This window comes from Thalassophryne amazonica, chromosome 6, assembly GCF_902500255.1.
Source record: "Thalassophryne amazonica chromosome 6, fThaAma1.1, whole genome shotgun sequence".
In the NCBI taxonomy this organism is placed as follows: domain Eukaryota; kingdom Metazoa; phylum Chordata; class Actinopteri; order Batrachoidiformes; family Batrachoididae; genus Thalassophryne; species Thalassophryne amazonica.
Window position 1 is genome coordinate 24,102,122 of NC_047108.1, and position 22,781 is coordinate 24,124,902.

General features: G+C 41.5%; 1 protein-coding gene across 2 annotated transcripts in view; it reads right to left on the reverse strand.

Moving 5' to 3' along the window:
• Positions 1-22,781, reverse strand: part of prkcz (protein kinase C, zeta) — a 595,716-nt gene that overhangs the window by 425,391 nt on the left and 147,544 nt on the right. The window contains exons 1-2 of one of the 2 annotated variants that reach the window (XM_034171896.1): positions 6,914-6,975; positions 6,772-6,868 (exon numbers count right to left, since the gene is read on the reverse strand). The exons of the other annotated variant lie outside the window; for it this stretch is intronic. Coding sequence (XP_034027787.1) covers positions 6,772-6,808 — 37 coding nt within the window. The 5' untranslated portion in view covers positions 6,809-6,868; positions 6,914-6,975. Of the gene's footprint in view, positions 1-6,771; positions 6,869-6,913; positions 6,976-22,781 lie in introns of those variants that run through there. 2 annotated transcript variants of the gene reach the window in all.

Consider the following 22,781-nt stretch of genomic DNA (forward strand, 5'->3'; position numbering starts at 1 on the left):
CTGAAGGCGCTTCACATAAGTAAGGTCTAACCTTACCAACCCCCAAGCATGCATACAGGCGACAGTGGCAAGGAAGAAGTCCCTCGGAGGAAGAAACCTCAAGTAGACCAGACTCAAAGGGGTGACCCTCTGCTTGGGGCATGCTACAGACACAAATTACAAAACAATTCACAAAACAAAAATACAGGAAATGTAGCCGATGCACAAGACAGGAGGGTTTCAGGAACAGATACCACACCCATTTCTGGGTGGAGCCGCACCTCAAACAGAGAGAAAAGAAAAAACAGAATCACGCATCAGAAAGACAACAAATATACAACCCCTGGCAAAAATTATGGAATCACCGGCCTCGGAGGATGTTCATTCAGTTGTTTAATTTTGTAGAAAAAAGCAGATCACAGACATGACAAAACTAAAGTCATTTCAAATGGCAACTTTCTGGCTTTAAGAAATACTATAAGAAATCAGGAAAAAAAATTGTGGCAGTCAGTAACGGTTACTTTTTTTAGACCAAGCAGAGGGAAAAAAATATGGAATCACTCAATTCTGAGGAAAAAATTATGGAATCATGAAAAACAAAAGAACGCTCCAACACATCACTAGTATTTTGTTGCACCACCTCTGGCTTTTATAACAGCTTGCAGTCTCTGAGGCATGGACTTAATGAGTGACAAACAGTACTCTTCATCAATAGGGATGGGTATTGATAAGGTTTTATCGATATCGATGGCATTATCGATTCTGCTTATCGATTCGATTCCTTATCGATTCCCTTATCGATACCCCGTGAATACTACTAAAAAGCAGGCTTTACAGGTTTTCTATGTATTTCCTTGAGTCTTAAAGTAAATAAATATGAAATTAGTCACTGTATCCTTGATCTCTGGACATAAATAAAAATAGACAAAACTGTGTTTTGTTTTGAAGTTATTAATTCAGACTGAATTCTATCATTCTATCTTGACTTGTCAGAGAGCCGCGCAACGTTTGGAGCTGTGTGAACAGAACGGAGGATGATTCTCGTTTCTTTCTCACAACAAGACAGGAGTCCCAGTTAGTAACTTTAATCCGCACAAAAGTGAATCACAACTCATATTCAGGGATAAAAGTGGTGAAAAACAAAAAAAGCTGAAACCCAAAATTACCCCCCAACACCACCTGCACGAAAATGTTTGAATTCTAGAAGCTCTGAAATGCAATCTGGGACTATTCCAGACAATAAACTGGAGTGAGTGCTGAATCCATTTAGGTGAGAAAAAAAAAATACAACTTTCCTTATTCAAATTCATTCCAGTAGTATTCTGCTCTTACTAGGATGCAGCAGTTTTCTAGTTTGGCAGATAGTTCTGGAAAAAATCACTGAGGAAATTAACAAACTGAAAATATGGTTTGACCGAAACAAACTGTCATTAAACTTAAATAAGACAGGGATGAAGTGGAGGTGTGAGAGTCACTAGGTGTTCACAGGAAACATTTGTTTCTGTATGTATTTATTTATTTATGTTTGTTGCTATTATATATTTTCTGTTGTGTTTCTATTCAGGTTCTTTTTGTCTCTTTCTCTAAAATTGTATATAATAATCATTAGATTATTAATATATAAGCAAAAATAAATTTAAGGAATATTACAATTTGAAAACAAATGCACCCGAACATGATGACGGCTGCAATTGCTAAATGCTAACTTCTAACTTTGAAAATGCCATAGACATGCTAGCGCGTTAGCATCGTTCCCGTTTTTAAGTTATAAAATACATCTATCAACTGTTTCAGAAGACCATAACAGGTATGTTTAACATAGAAAAGGTAAATAATACTCACAGACGTATGCTCTTTAGGGTTTTAGCCGGGGAAAATTAAGCGAAAGAAAGAAATAAACGAAGCAATCGACCGAAGCATTGCTTCAATCTGCGAACCACGCTTCGATTGGTTCAAGGTTCAAAGCAAAGCCGCGCTGCAGAAAAGTTGATTAAGGACCTGCTGCAGGGTCTGTAATCACTGTAGAGAAATGATAATTTTCCTGACAAACACCCGCCAAAACAACGGCCACTCTGAAGGACCGATAATAGAATCGTTAAGCACAAAGTTTACTGATGTCGGTGGATCGAATCATTTCTTAACGATACCTGAAAGGAACCGGTTCTCGATACCCATCCCTATTCATCAATCTGGCTCCAACTTTCTCTGATTGCTGTTGCCAGATCAGCTTTGCAGGTTGGAGCCTTGTCATGGACCATTTTCTTCAACTTCCACCAAAGATTTTCAATTGGATTAAGATCCGGACTATTTGCATGCCATGACAATTGACCCTATGTGTCTTTTTGCAAGGAATGTTTTCACAGTTTTTGCTCTATGGCAAGATGCATTATCATCTTGAAAAATGATTTCATCATCCCCAAACATCCTTTCAATTGATGGGATAAGAAAAGTGTCCAAAATATCAACGTAAACTTGTGCATTTATTGATGACGTAATGACAGCCATCTCCCCAGTGCCTTTACCTGACATGCAGCCCCATATCATCAATGACTGTAGAAATTTACATGTTCTCTTCAGGCAGTCATCTTTACAAATCTCATTGGAACGGCACCAAACAAAAGTTCCAGCATCATCATTTTGCCCAATGCAGATTCGAGATTCATCACTGAATATGACTTTCATCCAGTCATCCACAGTCCACGATTGTTTTTCCTTAGCCCATTGTGACCTTGTTTTTTTCTGTTTAGGTGTTAATGATGGCTTTCATTTAACTTTTCTGTATGTAAATCCCATTTCCTTTAGGGGGTTTCTTACAGTTCGGTCACAGACGTTGACTCCAGTTTCCTCCCATTCATTCCTCATTTGTTTTGTTGTGCATTTTCAATTTTTGAGACATACTGCTTTAAGTTTTCTGTCTTGACGCTTTGATGTCTTCCTTGGTCTACCAGTATGTTTGCCTTTAACAACCTTCCCATGTTGTTTGAATTTGGTCCAGAGTTTAGACACAGCTGACTGTGAACAACCAACATCTTTTGCAACATTGCGTGATGATTTACCCTCTTTTAAGAGTTTGATAATCCTCTCCTTTGTTTCAATTGACATCTCTTGTGTTAGAGCCATGATTCATGTCAGTCCACTTGGTGCAACAGCTCTCCAAGGTTTTTAGATGCAGACTAACGAGCAGATCTGATTTGATGCAGGTGTTGATGCAGGGATGAAAATTTACAGAGTGATTCCATAATTTATTCCTCAGAATTGAGTGAGTCCATATTTTTTTTCCCTCTGCTTGGTCTAAAAAAGTAACCGTTACTGACTGCCACAATTTTTTTTCCTGATTTCTTATAGTGTTTCTTAAAGCCAGAAAGTTGCCATTTGAAATGACTTTAGTTTTGTGTCATGTCTGTGACCTGCTTTTTTTTTCTACAAAATTAAACAACTTAATGAACATCCTCCGAGGCCAGTGATTCCATAATTTCTGCCAGGGGTTGTAGTATAAATCGTCAGCATTAAGCAACAAGAAAAACCAGAAATACTAAAGTGATCTCTGGCCACTAGCCCTAAGCTTCACTAAAAGACCCAGACTTTAGTTAAAGTTGAGGCCGCAACCTGCTCGCTTTACTAATAAATGAATTTAAAAGGGTAAAAAGCATAGAAACATACTATGACAGTATGCTAGCCATATGAAAGGGAAAATAAATGCGTCTTAAGTCTGGACTTGAAAGTCTCTACAGAATCTGACTGTTTTATTGATGCAGTGAGATCATTCCACAGAACAGGGGCACGATAAGAGAAAGCTCTATGACCTGCAGACTTCTTATTCACCCTAGAGACACAAAGTAGTCCTGCACCATGAGAACGCAAAGCCCAGGCCGGTACCTAGGGTTTAATTAGGTCAGCTAAGTAGGGAGGTGTCAGTCCATAAACAAAATGGGTGTAATGTGGTCGAACTTTCTGCTTCCTGTCAAAAGTCTGTCAACAGCATTCTGAACCAATTGGAGACCCTTAATGCGGGACTGTGATAAACCAGAAAATACAACATTGCAGTAGTACAATCTAGACTAAACATTTGCATAAATCAGGGTCTCAGCATCAGCCATAGACAGGCTGGGATGAATCTTCATTATATTTCGCAGGTGGAAGAAAGAAGTCCTCGTAATATCTCTAATGTGGAGGTCAAAGGACAACATAGGATCAAAAATTACCCCAAGGTTCCTCACTTTGTCAGTGTGATGTATGACACAAAAAGTCTTAGGCCCCATGATTTTCTCCCTTTGCACAGCACCCCTTGGGCACATATTGCAGCGTTATGGGATTACCTTTCCTTGCTATGCTGATGATACTCAGTTATACATGCCGATAACTGCTAGTAATCTCACCCACATAAAATCCTTAGAAGATTGCCTTGCATCAGTGAAAAGCTGGATGTCTAGCAATTTCCTACTTTTAAATTCTGATAAGACTGAAATGATGGTTCTTGGTCCAGTGAGACATTGGCATCAATTTGACCAGCGAATGCTTAGCCTAGGCTCATGTGTCATACATCACACTGACAAAATGAAGAACCTTGGGGCTGTATGTGCTTGCTGTCCTCACGTACATAAAACATCGCTTTTGCATACAGGCTGGAGAAACGGCCAGTCAGTTCATGTGGACACGTAGCAGGAGATCTGAATGTTCACATCTGTCTGACAGAACACACTTGTCGGGCCGGACACGCGTATGAGCCTGGCTCAACATGCGTGTCCTGTGAGTGGTGCAGGACTATATGACAAGCTAACAGTGCGACAAAATGCTACTTTCAGTCACGTATCAGCAGAAATACGCCGTAACAAATGCAGTTTGGTCAGTTATCATGGTGCTTTTTTCTCTTTTAAATAAATACGTTTATCTGCTTACTGATTTTAGCCATTTCATGCTCCTGTTATAAGACAGTGATTGTAGCGTAGTGGTAAAGTTTCCATCTGGTGATCAGAGCTTTTGTAAATTGCAGGTTCGTGAGTGGCATTTATTTTTTAATTAACCAGGGTTATTTAACCGCAAGGTTCTGTATTGCCTCTGCTTTTATTTATTATTTATATCAACCCAGTGATATGCACTAATTATACAGCTGGTTTTCATTTTATTGTTCTCCACATCAGCGGAACGACATGGTGCACCACGTCCCAGCTGCTCGCACTGTGTTCCTATCACACGACACCGTCGTTTATGCCTGCGTGGCCCCTAACTCTCATTGCAGCTGTGTCTGTCTCTGTATGTGTACCTCTTGCTGCCCACTCATAAGTGCTGAACTAACATCCCTCACAATTTGGCACACAGTTGACTCGGAGACGTGGATGTGTCGCCAATAACCTGCTGAAAGGTCCCACAGGCGGCATTTTTGAGGTAACACACTGAAGCTTTGTCGACTAAAATAAGATTAGCCTCCTCTGTAGCAGGCTAAAAGCTTTAGTCGGGTAATGCAAAACTTTAGTCAACTAAGTGTTTTGTGCAATGACAAATGTCAAAAGATTAATCCACTGAGTTTCGTCAACTAAAGCAGAAAGTTTGACCACATTACACCCATTTTGGCATCCCTTCACTGGCTTCCTGTCCCAGTGAGATGAGATTTTAAGGTTCTGCTACTAAACTATAAAATTATTCATGGACTGGCACCTCCCTACCTAGCTGACCTAATTAAACCTTACGTACCGGCCCAGGCTTTACGTTCTCAGGGTGCAGGACTACTTTGTGTCCCTAAGCTGAATAAGAAGTCTGCGGGTCACAGAGCTTTCTCTTATTGTGCCCCATTCTGTGGAATGATCTCCCTGCGTCAATAAAACAGTCAGATTCTGTGGAGACTTTCAAGTCCAGACTTAAGACGCACTTATTTTCCCTTTCATATGGCTAGCATACTGGTACAGTTTCGTTTTACACTTTTTACTCTTAATTCATTTATTAGTAATTGGAGCGGGCCGCGGCCTCAACTTTACCTAAATTCTGTGTCTTTTAGTGAAGTTTAGCGCTAGTGGCCGGCGATCACCTTAGTATTTCTCTGTTTTCTTGTTGTTTAATGCTGGCAAATTATACAGTATTTTTTGTCTTTCTGATGCCTGATTGTTTTTTTTCTCTCTGTTTAAGGTGCAGCTCCATCCTGTGCGCCAATAGCATTTCTTGTATATTTGTCCGTGAATTGTTCTGTGAATTGTTCTGTAATTTATGTTTGTAGCATGGCCCGAGCAGAGGGTCACCCCTTTGAGTCTGGTCAGCTTGAGGTTTCTTCCTCAGACGGCGTTTTTCCTTACCACTGTTGCTCTTGGGGTTGGTAAGGTTAGACCTTACCTGTGTGAAGCGCTTTGAGGCAACTCTGTTGTGATTTGGCACTATATAAATATGAGGAAAAAATAAATTGGAAATTGGAATTGGAAACTAAAGGCTGACATTCATAAGATCAATATTCACACTTCAACATGATCCTCAAACCATCTCCTGCTCGAGGAAGACCTCATAGAAAAAAATTTGACATTCCATTTTGAAGCAGAAAGCTGAAAGTCTGTGTTACTATGGAGAATTAGTGACTTTGTGCAGACATAAAATGGATTTACGTTCATGCACATAAGGAGACACTACAAGACATTATTTCATGGGGAGTTTGTGTGTATTTAAACAAAAAAAAGCCTGAAACATGCTTCACCAGCAGACTGACATCGTGACATCACAGGCAAACAGCCGGATTCCCACATGAACCTCGTGATAAGTCTGATTTGTTAAAGTCAGGATCCACACAGTCTAATTCCAAACCCTGAAGCTGCCTACCTTTTAGTCGGAGGTAGAAAAGCAGCGTGAGCAGCATCCCTCCAGCTGAATGTTTAAGCTCAATCTCTGCACCTCCTGCACCGCTCCTCTCCTCCTCCTGCCAGCCAGCTTTGCTGATGTGACTGTGCACCTGTCACTCCTCCTCACAACTAATCTACATCTCCACACCACACATTAGCAGTAAACGCCATATGTCCACACATACTCTCGCTTTCCATCTGCATTATGTCCCTCTCTTTCAAGTGATTGGTGTAACTCCACCCCCCACCCCCCAGGGTTTAATTTGCTGCCTGTTCAAGAAATCTCATAGCACAGTGCAGTTACACATCTCACCCACGAGATGGCAGCAGCAGCTATGACTAACAGAAGCAGCAGCAACAGCACATTTGAATCTAAATTTAAACCAGGAGGATTATTTTTAGTGTCTGTGCTGCATTCTGGGTGACTTTCCAACAAACCTGCCTGTGGAAGCATTTTAACACTGTTCATCCATATGTCAACTCTTCACCGTGTTAATTTATCAGCAGGCAGGGATGATAATGTTCGATTGTCCACCACACTTTATTCTCACAAATCAAGTCTGTGACAGTGTGCTGGTGCCATGCTTCGCTGCATCTTAATATCCTGGATGGCAACCACCCACGCAGGCAACCGACCCATCCCAACATCTCTAAAATAATCTATGTGTCGCACCCAGGTGCAGCATGGGCGGCCCCACGAAAATGTTTTGATACTTAACCTATAAAGGAAAACAAGAAATTTCTGCCACAGTTTTCCAGAAGGCACATGGGAAACCTTTGAGCCATTTTCTTGGATGAAAATCCTTCTCATTTCCACTCCATCATGAAACTGTATAACTGTTGGAGCACCACATAATAAACAGTGGCGGTTCCTCCTATGGGCACCCACCACAAATTTTTGCACAAACAGCCATTTTTAAATTAATTTAGTCTTGTTTTTACATTTAAGTAGTGCCCCTGAAATTGCAATTGAAATTGACATCAGAAGGCTGCAGGATACAATATAACTTACATAAAACATCTATGAATTGCAAATTTGAATAAACATGCCCTTACATGCTAAATGTTTGTCATTAGACTCTATATTAATGTTCTAAAGGTCTAATATTAATGTTCCTCCTCTTTCAGGGAGGAACAATTAGCTCCTTGGTTACAGCCTTGAATTCTATGCTTGGCACACTTTGAGTTATGACTGGTTAAACTATGCTTTGTCACAAAATAGAGTTGTAGCAAATGGAAAATGTTTGTGTGAAAATTCAACTGTAGGAGCAATTGTAAGAAAATGGAAGACATACAAGACCATTGATAATCTCCCTCGATCTGGGGCTCCACACAAGATCTCATCCTGTGGGGTCAAAATGATCATGAGAACGGTGAACAAAAATCCCAGAACTACATAGACAGACCTGATGAATGACCTGCAAAGAGCTGGGACCAAAGTAACAAAGGCTACACACTATGCAGAGAGGGACTCAAATCCTGCAGTACCAGGCGTGTCCCCCTGCTTAAGCCAGTATGTGTCCAGGCCCGTCTGAAGTTTGCCAGAGAGCATATGGATGATCCAGAAGAGGACTGAGAGAACATCATGTGGTCCAATGAAACCAAAATGGAACTTTTTGGTAAAAACTCAACTCATAGTGTTTGGAGGAAGAAGAATGCTGAGTTGCATCCCAAGAACACCATATCTACTATGAAGCATGGGGGTGGAAACATCATGCTTTGAGGCTGTTTTTCTGCAAAGGGGACAGGACGACTGATCCTCAGCTGAGGTCAACAGAGTCCCATCCTTACTCTCGACGGCTTGGATGATTCCCCGTTTTCCCCTCCTGAGGTGCCTCACGGTCCACCAGAAGCACCTTGGTGCCGAATGAAAGTCCTTCCCCATGGTTGCTCCGAACTCCTCCCACACCCGCTGCTTTGCCTCCCCCACAGCAGAGGCTGCTGCCCTTCGGGCATGTCGGTACCTTGCAACTGCCTCCAGAGTCCTCTGAGATAACATTTCCCGGAAGAACACCTTCAGTCGGATGGCTTCCCTGACCACCACTGTCCACCATGGTGTTTGAGCGTTGCCGCCCCTTGAAGCACCTAAGACTTTCAGGCCACAGCTCCCCACTGCAGCTTCAGCAATAGAACCTTTGAACACTGGCCATTCTGGTTCAATGCCCCCAACCTCCACAGGGATACTAGAAAAACTCTGCCAGAGGTGTGACTTGAAGATTTGTCAGACAGTGGGCTCCTCCACATGTTCCCAGTTCACCCGCACTACCTGTTTGGGCTTACCGGGTCTGTTCAAAGTCCTTTCCCATCCTCTGATCCAACTCACCACCAGATGGTGATCAGTTGACAGCTCTGCCCCTCTCTTAAACCGAGTGTCCAGAACATGCAGCTTCAGATCAGATAATATAATCACAAAATCGATCACCGATTATCGGCCTAGGGTGCTCTGGTACCATGTACACTTATGGGCATCCTTATGTTCGAACATGGTATTCGTTATGGACAGTCTGTTGTGTGGGCCGCTGAAGAGGAGGTACTGCTGGCCCACCACCACCAGAGGGCACCCTGCCTGGAGTGCGGGCTCCAGGCACCAGAGGGCGCTGCCGCCTCACAGGAGCAGCCAGGGTGACAGCTGACACTCATCACCTGTGACAGCTGTCACCACTCATCTGATCTGCATCGGTATATCAGCAAGACGTCATCTCCACCTCTTTGCCGAGATATCGTTCTACCTGAAAGGTAATATCCTCAGCCTGACTGCTTGATAGAAAGCCTTTTTTTGTGATTTTTGTGAGTGATAACAGACTTTCTCCAACGAGAGGTGGAGGTAGCTTCCCTGCCGTGCAGATTGCTGGGTGCAGACGCACCCACGTTTAATTGTGTTTTTGTTCCTCGCCAGCAGTACCAGGTCCGACACGCGGAGGCAGTGGCCACCTGGGAGTTCGGGACTTGGTGGCTCCAGTATTCCCGGGGTCTGGTGGCGGAGGAAATCGTGTGGTTCCGGTTCTGCTTTGGACAGGCGTCTCCTATCTTCGAGCCTGCCCACACGACACCTTGTAATTTGACCTTTGATCTATTGTGTAATCTGTTGTGTTTGTTGTGCACGTTCGCAACAGTAAAGTGTTGTTATTTGACCTATTCCATTGTCCGTTCATTTGCGCTCCCTGTTGTGGGTCCGTGTACTTACACTTTCCCAACACAGTCCTTGACTAGCACAGAAATCCAATAGCAAACACCCATTCAAGTTTGATCGGGGAGGCCGTTCCTCCCAATCACGCTTCTCCAGGTGTCTCTGTCATTGCCCACATGTGCACTGAAGTCCCCTAGCAGAACAATGGAGGCCCCCACTGGAGCCCCATCTCACAATGCCTCATAAAAATTTACAATTATTATTATTATTATTATTAGTAGTAGTAGTAGTAGTAGTAGTAGTAGTGCATTCCTCTGACAAAGTCCAGTTTATGATATTTAGCAGTGTGCAAAATAATAATTTCAAAAAGCCTGACAATTTCTCTGACCATTTTGAGTACAATTTTATGGTGAAATTAGATGTTGTATTTGTTGAGTTAAGACTGAATTATTGTTGCATAAGCATACTACTACTTCGCAAGTCTCATAGCAAGAAAACTATCAAATGTGTTACACCACCAACTAACCCTTCATTCATGACATGGACAGTGGTGGGCACAGCTAACCAAAAAATTTGCTTTGATAAAAGATAATCAGCTAACTGAAAAGTTATCTTTTATAAAGCTAAACCGATAAACCACCCAAACATTTATCGAAAGCTACAGATAACCGATAACTTCCAGTATCGTCTTCGGTACACTTGCAACTACTAACAAGCTGATTTTGAGTTTTAACACCACAATCACTTCTGGTAGCATCAAAGAAGACGACAGACAATAAGTCAGCACTTATGTCTTTGTGTGCCCTGCCCACTGCTGGAAGCTCGTGTTTACTACATAGCTTCCAGCAGCAAAGCAACTAAAAGGAGCAGCGAAACTCAATTCTCTACTCAATAACAGCACTGTCGTGAGGTGGAGGTCTTGGAAAATTAAAGCAGTGCTGACTTATTCTTTGGTTTATAAATAAAATAAATACTGATAGAATAACTCCATTAATGTCAATTCTGTCATTTGTACAAAGTTAAAATATAACATATATCTTTTAATGTTGAATAATGCACTAATTCTGAAGTTTTGTAACAAACACAGACAGATGGCATTCTGGGTAAAATGTGTCTCCGCTAACACTGACTGGTTGACTCATTCATTTTATGTAAACCAACATGTTAATGTGAGGTGTATCGTGTGTTGGTGTTTACAGATAAATGTGCTTTTGTAAAATATGCCATTTTTTATTTGTAAAAAAAAAAGGCATTTTCAAAAAAAAAAAAGCTAGATAACCGTCTGATATAACCTGTGTCAAAATAAATAGAACACTGCCAACTACTGGATGCTCAGTACTAAGGAGAATACTGCCATGAACACTATTGGCCAACAGATGACACTTGAGACCGTGAAAACTTGCCAAAACAAAATTCCAGATAGTCCGTGTCTGCTACGCTTAAGATGTGTGGAATTAAATAAACGCAAACTGAATTTCAGACATATATATTACTCTGAAACAAAGACAACAGACAGTGTTTGACATAAGAAGGACTCTAATAGCAAACAGGAATCGATTGCAAAGATTTCAATTGAAAATAATGGAGGAGCAACCTGAGCTCCTTCTGGCATTTTTGCATAAAACAAACACAATAACAACGTCTAGAAACCCAGAGAATATATTCACGAGAGTTTTAGGCACAATATACATAGAGTTTAATGCTGTTGTCCGTGTGGAGCCTGATCAGAGCGCCTTAAATGCATTTCTTCTGTCGTGAATGTATTGAGGTACCCATAAAGCACCTGAGCACAGCATGTCCACACTAAAACCTTCAAAATTAGTGCATTACTTTAAAACTAAAACATATATCTGATATTTTCACTTTATAAAACTTCATTTGAATAACTTGTCTGAAATTAGTCTGGTTAAAATTTTAACCATAAGTTAAAAATGTATGCCTCTGGATGACTTGGGTGATAATGCCAGCATATCAGTATGGGGTCAAAAGAAATGAGCCTTTTTTCTTTTTTCTTAACAGGTCCCCCTTTGCCTGCAGAGGATAGAGCAGTTTCTTCTAGAACCAGCTCTCTTCTGCTTACGGAAAATATAGCACGCGTGCAGCCCAACAACTGTCTGCAGAGGAAAAGATGAAAAGGCAAGAAGTGTGTGTTGGTCCCAATATGGATATTCCAGATGATTTTCTCATGGAAAGTACGACAATGAACAGCAGCCAAAGCAGCCAGCTTGATGAGGACGCACTGGCGAATTTGGAGAGCAGCGCACGCCAGCCGAAAAGACAAAAGTCAAAGTAAGCCAACTTTTTATGTCCGCATTTGCTGGGTGTTGTGCGTTTTGAAATGACATTAAATATTGTTATCACCCACAATATCGCCCAAAATGACAGATATTCGCCCGTGCTAGACGGGCATGGACGTCGGGCCTCTGAAAATGCATACCGCCCTCCAAAAGCATGTTATTGTATTATTATGTCTGGTATTTATATTGCAAACTGTTTTTCATTGTGCTTCTTACCCTGTGTGCTGCTATACAATGCTGCTGGAACCTCAATTTCCCTGAGGGAGTCTTCCCAAGGGATCAATAAAGTTCTATCTAATCTAATCTAATCTTTAGCCCAGTAACCACCCTGCCCCAATCCCTTCCATTAGAGAAACCCAGAAGTGAAATGTCACCTCACCTTTCTCACACTGTGGACCTCTCAGAAAGAAAGGCCACCTGTACAGCTGCAGGGGGTGCCAGTTTGCCAATTCTACATACAGTGACTACATAAGTAAGTATATGGTGTGGAGTAAGTATGATTTTTTTCTACTTCTCTAACTCTCTCTTTGCATAGCTTTGCATGAATTTATATGTTCAGTTAGCTGTTAGCTGTATATACATTTAACTGTTTTCATAGCGATAAATACATTTTTAGATTCAGATAGTATTATTTTAAGTAAATTTTAGATTGATATCTTTATATTCATTTAGCTATTTGCATAGCTTTGCATGAATTTATATGTTCAGTTAGCTGTTTTTCAGTTAGCTTTATATACATTTAACTGTTTTCATAGTGATAAATACATTTTTAGATTCATATAGTGTTATTTTAAGTAAATTTTTAGATTGCTAGATTTATATTCATTTAGCTAGTCACATAGCTTTGCATGAATTTATGTTCAGTTAGCTGTTTTTCAGTTAGCTTTATATACACTTAACTATTTTCATAGTAATAAATACATTTTTAGATTGAATTTATATGTTCAGTTAGCTGTTTTTCAGTTAGCTTTATATACATTTAACTGTTTTCATAGTGATAAATACATTTTTAGATTCATATAGTGTTTATTTTAAGTAAATTGTTAGATTGCTAGCTTTATATTCATTTAGCTAGTCACATAGCTTTGCATGAATTTATGTTCAGTTAGCTGTTTTTCAGTTAGCTTTATATACACAACTGTTTTCATAGTAATAAATACATTTTCAGATTCAGATAGTGTTATTTTACGTCAATTTTCCAATTTTACTTTGTTAGCTTTATATCCATTTAGCTATTGCTTTGCATGAAATTATGTTCATAGTGATAATACATTTTTAGATTCAGATAGTGTGATTTTAAGTACATTTTAGATTGCTAGCTTTATATTCATTTAACAATTTGCATATCTTTGCATTAATTTATGTTCAGTTACCTGTTTTTCAGTTACTTTCAGATTCAGTTAGCTTTATACACACTTATCTGTTTTCATAGTGATAAAGGTTTCGACTGTGATTGTTTTAAATGCATTTAGATTTGGTTAGCTTTATATTCCCTCAGCCCCAACCAGTCCCAGCAGAAGACTGCCCCTCCCTGAGCCTGGTTCTGCTGGAGGTTTCTTCCTGTTAAAGGGAGTTTTTCCTTCCCACTGTCGCCAAGTGCTTGCTCACAAGGGGGTCATTTTGACCGTTGGGGTTTTTCTGTAATTGTTGTATGGCTCTTGCTTTACAATATAAAGCGCCTTTGGGCGACTGTTTGTTGTGACTTGGCGCTATATAAATAAATAAATAAATTTGATTTGATATTCCGTTTGTTAGCTTACAAACTATAGTTACGTTGCGCTAGATGAATTGTTTTCGGTTTAGATTGAGTCAGATTTATTTTCAGTCAGTTTTAGATTGTTTCAGGTAGGTTTTCCTGGAGCTGCACTCACTTTGGTTTTGACTAGGTTGGCTTTGTGTTTTTGTTGTTGTTGGCTTTGTGTTTTTGTTGTTGTTGTTTTACAACACAGATATTGTTTATTCAAGTATGGCAGTGGTAGGTCCATGACCTATACGGGATCTAGGCGCTCCCGCCATCACGAGCCTCCCAGCTGACTGGGTTATAGCAGTGGGTAGATGGGACTCATTAGCCCTGTTAAGGCGGTCCACCTAGGGGAAGGAAAACCCTGATGTTAAACCCCCAGCCTGGGCTACTGCCCCCGTGCCTCCGAGGAAGGTTCTTTAGCCAGAGGCTAGGAGAAGGTCACTCTGATGTAAAACCTACAGCCTGGTGGTCACCACAGCTGTCTCAGCTTGTATGTGCCACTGTGGAGTGCCACCTTGCCTAAAGAGTGGAATTGGTGTGCGTGAGCTGATCCCCACTTTAAGCAACGAGCGCAGGCGGGAACCGCATCGGACTTTTCAGCCACCAGAGGGCTTGTAGAAAATTAAAAAAAAAAAAGGCCTTCCCACTATCCTCGCAAGCGAGGAAACTGCCAACAACATACAGTAACAAGAAAACCACTTTGCAGTGGAGATGTTTTTTTGTTTTTATTTTTTAAGTGCTTATGCCCACGGTGACGCAGCTGTCGCTCCCCACCATTTTACGGTTCACCTTTAAAAAAAAATGCTACTGATAATAAAGGAGGCACTGTGCAGTTTCTCAAATTATAGCCACAGTAGCCTATAACGCCTTCAGTGTGTTCATGGATGTCTTGCTGGCTTCCCTCATAAAGCACCTTGCACAGTCACTCACTTTTTGACAACTGCTGACTCCATATAAATTTAACATAGTAACATACTGCTTGTATTTCTTAAAGACTGATGTAAATAAAAGTCCAAGACATATTCAGTAACTTTAAAATGTTAAATTGTATAAACAATCATCCTTAAATTACTTTTGTCCAGTTACTTATGGCCCCTGAAAATGGATGGACTGCTAATTCCTAAATGGTTACTGAGATGTTGTGTTGAACCCCTTGAATTAAAGCTAAACGTTGACACTAGAAGCAGGTCATGGTTGTTTTATTTCACCTCCACTGTGCTGGTGCCCAGAGACAGAACTTCAAACGCTGTCGGTGTCCAAATACTTATAGACCTGACCGTAAGTCTTGTCGACACATGGCTTAATGTAGAAGCACAAAAATGAAACTCAGAGAAAGCGGAGCAGATCACGTCTGTTATGACGGGATGATTAAACGTCATAAATTCCAAGTCACGCCTCATAAAGTCTTTGGTTAGTGAGACAGGCGCACCCTGAAATCTCTGCCAAACACACGCTTGGACTCATTTCCTTCGATCTCGGCTGCCAGTATTACAACAGCGGGAGGTTGTGCAAGCATTTTCAGCATTCCTTCTGGTGAGGGCGTATGGCTATTCCCTGGGTGCACATACAGCTTTATCACTTCAAGACGTTTATCTTTATCAGCAGTACTGGGAGCAGCCTGTGCAGCACAGCCGCCTTCTGCTGTCACAAACACCACTGCCAGTGTCAACAAAGTCACACAACAGCACACAACTGGAGCAGGTTTAAAGGGCTCCACATTCACGGGACGCGAGTGAACAGAAATGAAGACAACATCATCCCTTTGATCAGTTGCTGTCGCTCACTTCCACATCATTTGATCAAAATTTATTCACAATTCGAGTCTGACCTCATGTCGTGTGTTGCTGTTAAAATCAGCCACATCTCCATACACCCCCATGTGACCGTGCGCTAGCCTGTTGTGTTCCACACTTCTCCTTCACCTGGCAAAAAGCTCATTCAATCATCTCAACGAAAATGACCAGAAGCTTGTTTATGCAATAAATAACTTGGTTGCAGCTATTTTTGTTATCAATTTGCGATGTTGATTTGCCCTGAAATGAGGACAAGGACAGTGAAAAGGAAAGAGCTGACATCATTCCCATGTTGGAACATCAGTTTATCCTTCAAACAGAGCAAAAGGCAAAATCACTGCTGAAAAAAGCAGCTATAATTCCACAATGCTACATTCTTTTCAAACCACTTGAAATCAAACTAAAAGTCACATTATAATCATATCTTGATTGTAACTCTATAGTGGTGGTGTACAGAGGCAAAATTACAACAACGATGCCACTGTCCAAATATTGTGGACTGATTCTAACACTGGTGGTGCTTTGTGAAGAGACTAAGATGAGGATTAGTGCGTCCACATGTGAGACCATGGTTGTAACAAGGTGGATTGTGTAGGAGTTTTAAGTATCTCGGGGTCTTGCTCACAGGTAGAGGTAAGTTGGTGCATGATATTGATAGACAGACTGGGGCGGCGTCTGATGTTTCAAGGACGCTGAACCTGGACAGCTGTGGTGAAGAACAAGCTGAGCCAGAAGGCGAGACTCTCACTTTAGCTGTCGAATGATGCGTCTATCCTCACCTATGGTTATAAACTTTGGGAAAACCAGTTGAGACTTCTGAAATGAGGCCACATCCACATTGACAACACTGCATTCAAAAAAGATCTGGCTCAATATAACCACTGAGAAGAGCAACTGGTTGTGCTCGGCACAGGGTCTCAGGTGGGCTGCAGCCTCACCAACACATTGCTGTGTGGCTTGTGTGTCAGCTGAAGTAGTTGTCTGGTGAAGCATTATGCAAGCAACCAGGCTTTTGTGGATTAGCCTTCTGAGCAGATGTGCTCCAGGCTAAAGCTATTTACTATCGAGGTTGACTAGCGGAACACGCCTAATGCTCCGCATCCAGCTGCACAGCAGAATGAGGTCAGCCACTATCGTCTAGTAGCACCATAGATGAGACTCAAATGGTTGTCATGTTGTGCTGTGTGCAACTTGTTTCTTTTTGTGTAAATTAGTATGAAATTTTCAGTCCTGATTTACTAAAGTTTTATATACGTACATTAAGAACGTGTGCAAACACCATAACACTCGCCAAAAATGTCCATGCTTATTTACTAACAGCCGACCTCGTCTGTGGTTCTGAGGTTTGTCTTTCCAACCATCAAGATGGTGCCAAAGGACTGAACTAAAATTTAGTATTCAAAATGTCACTTTTGAAACCTCTGGGTGACACCACAAATATTAAAGTCTAGTTTTGGTGCTTGACATATGAAAACCTCTGCACTTTGTTTTAAATTGTTTTAATAACAAGCAAGATTCTCATATGAATCACATACAGTGAGGCAAAAGTATTTGATCCACTGTCGATTTTGCAAGTTTTCCTACCTACAAAGAATGGAGAGGTCTATAATTATTATTGTAGGTACACTTCAACTGTGAGAGACAGAATCTAAAAATAAAAATAAAAAAATAAAAAAAATCAGAAAATCACAATGTATGATTTTTAAATAATTAAGTTTCATTTTCTTGCATGGAATAAGCATTTGATCACCTACCACCAGCAAGAATTCTGTCTCTCACAGACCTGTTAGTTTTTAGTTTAAGAAGCCCTCTTATTCTGCACTCTTTACCTGTATTAATTGCACCTGTTTGAACTTGTTACCTGCACAAAAGACACCTGTTCACACACTCCAACCTGTCAACCATGGCCAAGACCAAAGAGCTGTCTAAGGATAATCAGGGATGAAATTGTAGACCTGCACAAGGCTGGGATGGACTACAGGACAATAGACAAGCAGCTTGGTGAGAAGATACACAAGATGACTGTCAATCTTCCTCGGTCTGGGGCTCCATACAAGACCTCGCCTCATGGAGTAAGGATGATTCTGAGAAAGGTCAGGGCTGAAAGAAATCAGCCCAGAACTACATGGAAGGACTGGGGCAACTGACCTGAAGAGAGCTGGGACCACAACTCACAAAGATTACATTAGTAACACACAATGCCGTCATGGTTTAAAATCCTGTGGGGCAGCAACGTCCCCCTGCTCAAGCCAGCACACGTCCAGGCTCATCTGAAGTTTGCCAGTGACCATCTGGATGATCCAGAGCAGGCATGGGAGTGGTCATGTGTACAGATGAGACCAAAACAGAGCTTTTTGGTATCACCTCCACTCGTCGTGTTTGGAGGATGAACACAACCCCAAGAACACTGGTCCCAACCATGAAGCATGGAGGTGGAAACATCATTCTTGGGGGTGCTTTTCTGCCAAGGAGACAGGACGACTGCACCGTATTGAAGGGGGATGGATGGGGTCATGTATCGTGAGATTTTGGCACACAACCTCGTTCCCCTCAGTACGAGCATTGCATGGCTGGGTCTTCAGCATGACAATGACCCCAAACACACAGCCAGGACAACTAAGGAGGGGCTCTGTAAGAAGCATTTCAAGGTCCTGGAGTGGCCTGCCAGTCTCCAGATGTGAACTCAATCAGAAAATCTTTGGAGGGAGCTGAAACTCCAAACCTGATAGATCTGGAGATGATTTGTATGGAGTAGTGGACCAAAATCCCTGCTGCAGTGTGCAAACGTGGACAAGAACTACAGGAAAGGTCTGACCCTGTAATTGCAAACAAAGGTTTCTGTACCAAATATTTAGGGTCTGTTTTTTCAAATACTTATGCAATAAAATGCAAATTAATTATCATACAATATAATTTTCTGATTTTTTTTTTTTTAGATTCTGTCTCTCACAGTTAAAGTGTACCCACAGTAAAATTACAGAACTCCTCCATTCATGCAGATGAGAAAACTTGTAAATAGGACAGTGGATCAAATAAATATTTGCTTCACTGTATATACAATTGTAATAAGTAATGTTTAGAAGTAAAATAAAAATAAGGACCTGAAAATGGATTGCTAAACTGCAGGTATACCTACTACAGTAGCTTCTCACGTGAAGCTATCAAGGTTTCCAGCCAACAACTGATCGGGGCGGGAAAAGCTAATGCAAGAGAAAAATACTCTCTGGGCTAAACTGCCTCCTTTTAAATGGTTGGTTGGCCTCCGCAGTCTCTGAAGGCCTGATTTTGGAAGCCTTAACAGCATTCAGACAGCCAATGTGACATCAAGCCTGCTGGCTGTGCCGTGGGGAAAAATGTTCTTCATGAGTTTGGCTACTTTGATTACAATAACAAAACAAACTCTTTTTCCCCTCCAATTCTAGAAACTAGGCAAGAAACAAAATATCTTTATACTGAATTCCTAGTATAGTGAGTTCTTATTTTGTATCTCTGCATTAAATCCTACTTCTTTCTCAAGTCTTTTCACCAACTTTGATGGTTTAGTTGTCACAAGGATTACTCAAAGAGAGTGATTTTCATGAAAATTGGTGGTGATAGGTATGGGCTAATGAAGAAAAACATTAAATTGAAACATACATCCAGATCCAGTGGCAGAGTCAGGATTTTTTTTTTAATCTTCCTCAGCATTGCGAGGGACTGAAGTCCTATACAGGCCCGAGGCCCATTGGTGCCTGTGCTTACCTCTGGATTCTTTAGCATCAAGCAGATGACAGTCGGGCACACGCTGATCCCAGGTCTACACATTGCCCGACCAGCTCTTTATTCACTCAGCTACCTGCTCTATATTCAGGGCTGTAAAATGAAAATTGTGGAAATCCGAGGAAAATTTGCAGGGGCCTGAGAGGCATAGGGCCCCAGGACCGGGGTCTCGGGCCCCGTGGGATTCCCAGAAACCAAATTCATTTTTATCTAATGATACATTTTCAGCATCTCCTGGAACAAAAAAGTCTCAAAATTAGTGCATATTTAAATGACCCTGTATTCAACCTTTCATTTGAACCAGCAGGTGATAATGTTGAAAATAACAGGAATATGATGTGGAAGTAGGACCTTGGAATGATTTTCCTTTTAAGTGTAAACCAAATTATGCATTAACTCAGAACAATTAAACTACATGAAATTCATGAAGACTGAAAAGACTGTTACAGCATTTCAAAAACCACAGCTAAACTTGGAGAATATTTTTGAAAATCATGGTAAAATATCAATAACATACCTTATAGTAAAAAGCCACATATTCTTGTGTAAATTCCTGTAAATCCACTCAAAGCCACAGTGTCTTTTTCCCCATTAAAAAGTCTAGATTAGTAAAAAAAAAGTCACATAATCTTGTCTAAAAATCCTGTTTGAACAGCACAATGTTATTTTCCAGAAGAGAAAAAAATCTTACCGTGTTAACCGATGGCACAGTTCGCTTTTCCCATTTCCTTTATCTTTCAGGTGTGTTGATGAAGCCAGCGACATTCCACAGATTCTTGTACTTACTACAGACCTTTTCAAACAGTCTTTCTCGCCATCTTCTCTCTGTCCGATGTCGGTCCGTGACAGAGACATGGCTGCACAATTCTTTTAAAAACTGTATGCCGCGTTCCACACCTGGTGTGACACGAGCGACAGCAGCGACAGGTTGCCATGTAATTCCTATGGAATGACGCGTTTTTGGCGCCACGTCATGCAGCGCGACGCGATGGACGCGAAATGAAGTGATGTGAGTGAAGCGATTTTGAGCGATTGGCGCGTTTGTGGGCAATATTGGCGCGATATTGCGTCGCGTCACGTCACGTTGCCCTCCTCCCCAAGTTTGAAAAATCTGAACTTTTTTCATCTTGTCGCGCCGCGATGACCAATCAGGGACTGAATACGAGGTCTGCGATAAAAAAAGCGGTCCCTTTTTATTTTTTTTTCAAAAAATAATGGATTTGATTCATATGTTTTTACGTCAGACAAGCTTGAACCCTCGTGTCGCATGCGTGAGTTTTGTCATGCCTGTCGGTGATGTCATTCGCCTGTGGGCAGGCTTTGAGTGAGGTGTGGACTTCCCCCTCCCGTCGGGAATCTCTTTGTCTGAGAAGCGCAGGGAGACGGCGCGCGTTGCTTATCAAATTTTTTGAGGACCTGTGAGGGATATCCGTGTGGACACTATTCAAGAAATTCAGCTGGTTTTTGGTGAAAAGTTTAACGACTGATGAGAGATTGTGGAGTTTCTTTCACTTTAAGGACAGCCACAAAGCGGATCGGCGCAGCGCGGTCGGAGGTGGCGTCCGTCTGGCTGTTTCGAGCTGAAAACATCCTAATTTAAGGCTCTGTTCACCCAGGTCGTCGTTAGAGAACAGAGAAGTGTCAGAAGAGGTCGGCATCAGGAGTTTACCCCAGACATTCCACTGTTAAAGGAGATTTGTAATGAAGAATGTGCGGACAAATTTGCCGGTCGGGGTCCGTGACGACGCCCCAAATCTGTTCGTGCCGCCACAGGAAAAACACCTCCGTGTGAAAAACCTTTGTAAAATTCAGGCGGCTTTTGATGGCTTTCAACAAGTGAGTATCTGAGAAATTGTTTAACAGCTGGGCATGTTCCAACTTGTCCGTTAAGGTTTCCAACGGAGGTGTTTTTCCTGTAGCGACCCCCAGCGGTCGGGTCCGGCCCGACATGCGAATCTACCCGCACGTTCTTTCATTATAAAATCTCCTTTAACAGTGGAATGTCTGGATAAACTCCTGATCCCGAATTCTTCTGAAAGTTCTCTGTTATCTCACGGCGTCTTGGGTCCACAGAGCCTGAAATGTGGAAGTTTTCAGCTTGAAACAGCGAGACGACGCCGCCTCGGAGTGCAGATCGCCGTCAGGCGCCTTGGGCCGTCCTTAAAGCAACACTAACAAACCAAAATCTCTCATCAGCCGTTAAAATTTTCACCGAAAACCAGCTGAATTTATCGAATGGTGTCCACTCAGTTGTGCCTTACAGTTTTTGAAAAATTTTTATCAAACAAAGCAGCAGTCTCTGAGCCATTCCTAAACAATGAAAAAATCGATGAGAGGGTGGGCGACTCCTCACTCAAAGACTGCCCACAGGCGAATGACGTAACCGACAGGCGTGAAAAAACTCTCGCATGCCCACGAGGGTTCAGGCATGTCTGATGTAATCACATGTGATTCAAATCCATATAGTTTTTGAAAAAATAAGGTCCGTTACTTTTCTCACAGACCTCGTATGGTAGTGATGTGGAGAGTTCTGGAGTTTGACTGAGGATGTGAACATGTCCTGTCTCTGGTAGCCAGCCTGTGAGCAGGATTTATGTCTCTTTTGTCCTTTATTTCACAATTATGACAGAGTTCTTGAAGCGAGCAGCCCCCACAGCGGGAGCAGAGTTTTTTTCTCTTTTATTTTACATGCGCGCGCACAAGCAAATCCTCCATGAAGATTATTTTACTTATTAACTACACAGATGTGTAATAAAGCAAATGGTGACTGGTTTCTAAACACAATTATGACAGAGTTTTTGGGGAAGAGCAAGCTGCAGCCCTGCAGCAGGGGGAGCGGAGTTTCTTTCTTTTTTTTTTCATGTGCGCGCGCGAGCCAATCGTCCATGGCGATTATTTTACTTATTAACTACACAGATGTATAATAAACAAACAAATGGTGACTGGTTTCTAAACAATTATGACAGAGTTTTGGAGCAAGCAGCAGCCCCGCAGGAGGGGGAGCGGAGTTTCCTTCTTTTATTTTTTACGTGCGCGTGTGAGCGAATCATCTGTAGAGAATATTTTATTAATTAACTACACAGATGTGTAATAAAGCAAATGGTGACTGGTTTCTAAACACAATTATGACAGAGTTTTTTGGGGAAGAGCAAGCTGCAGCCCTGCAGCAGGGGGGGAGTTTCTTTCTTTTTTTTTTTGCGCGCGCGAGCCAATCGTCCATGGTGATTATTTTACTTATTAACTACACAGATGTATAATAAAACAAATGGT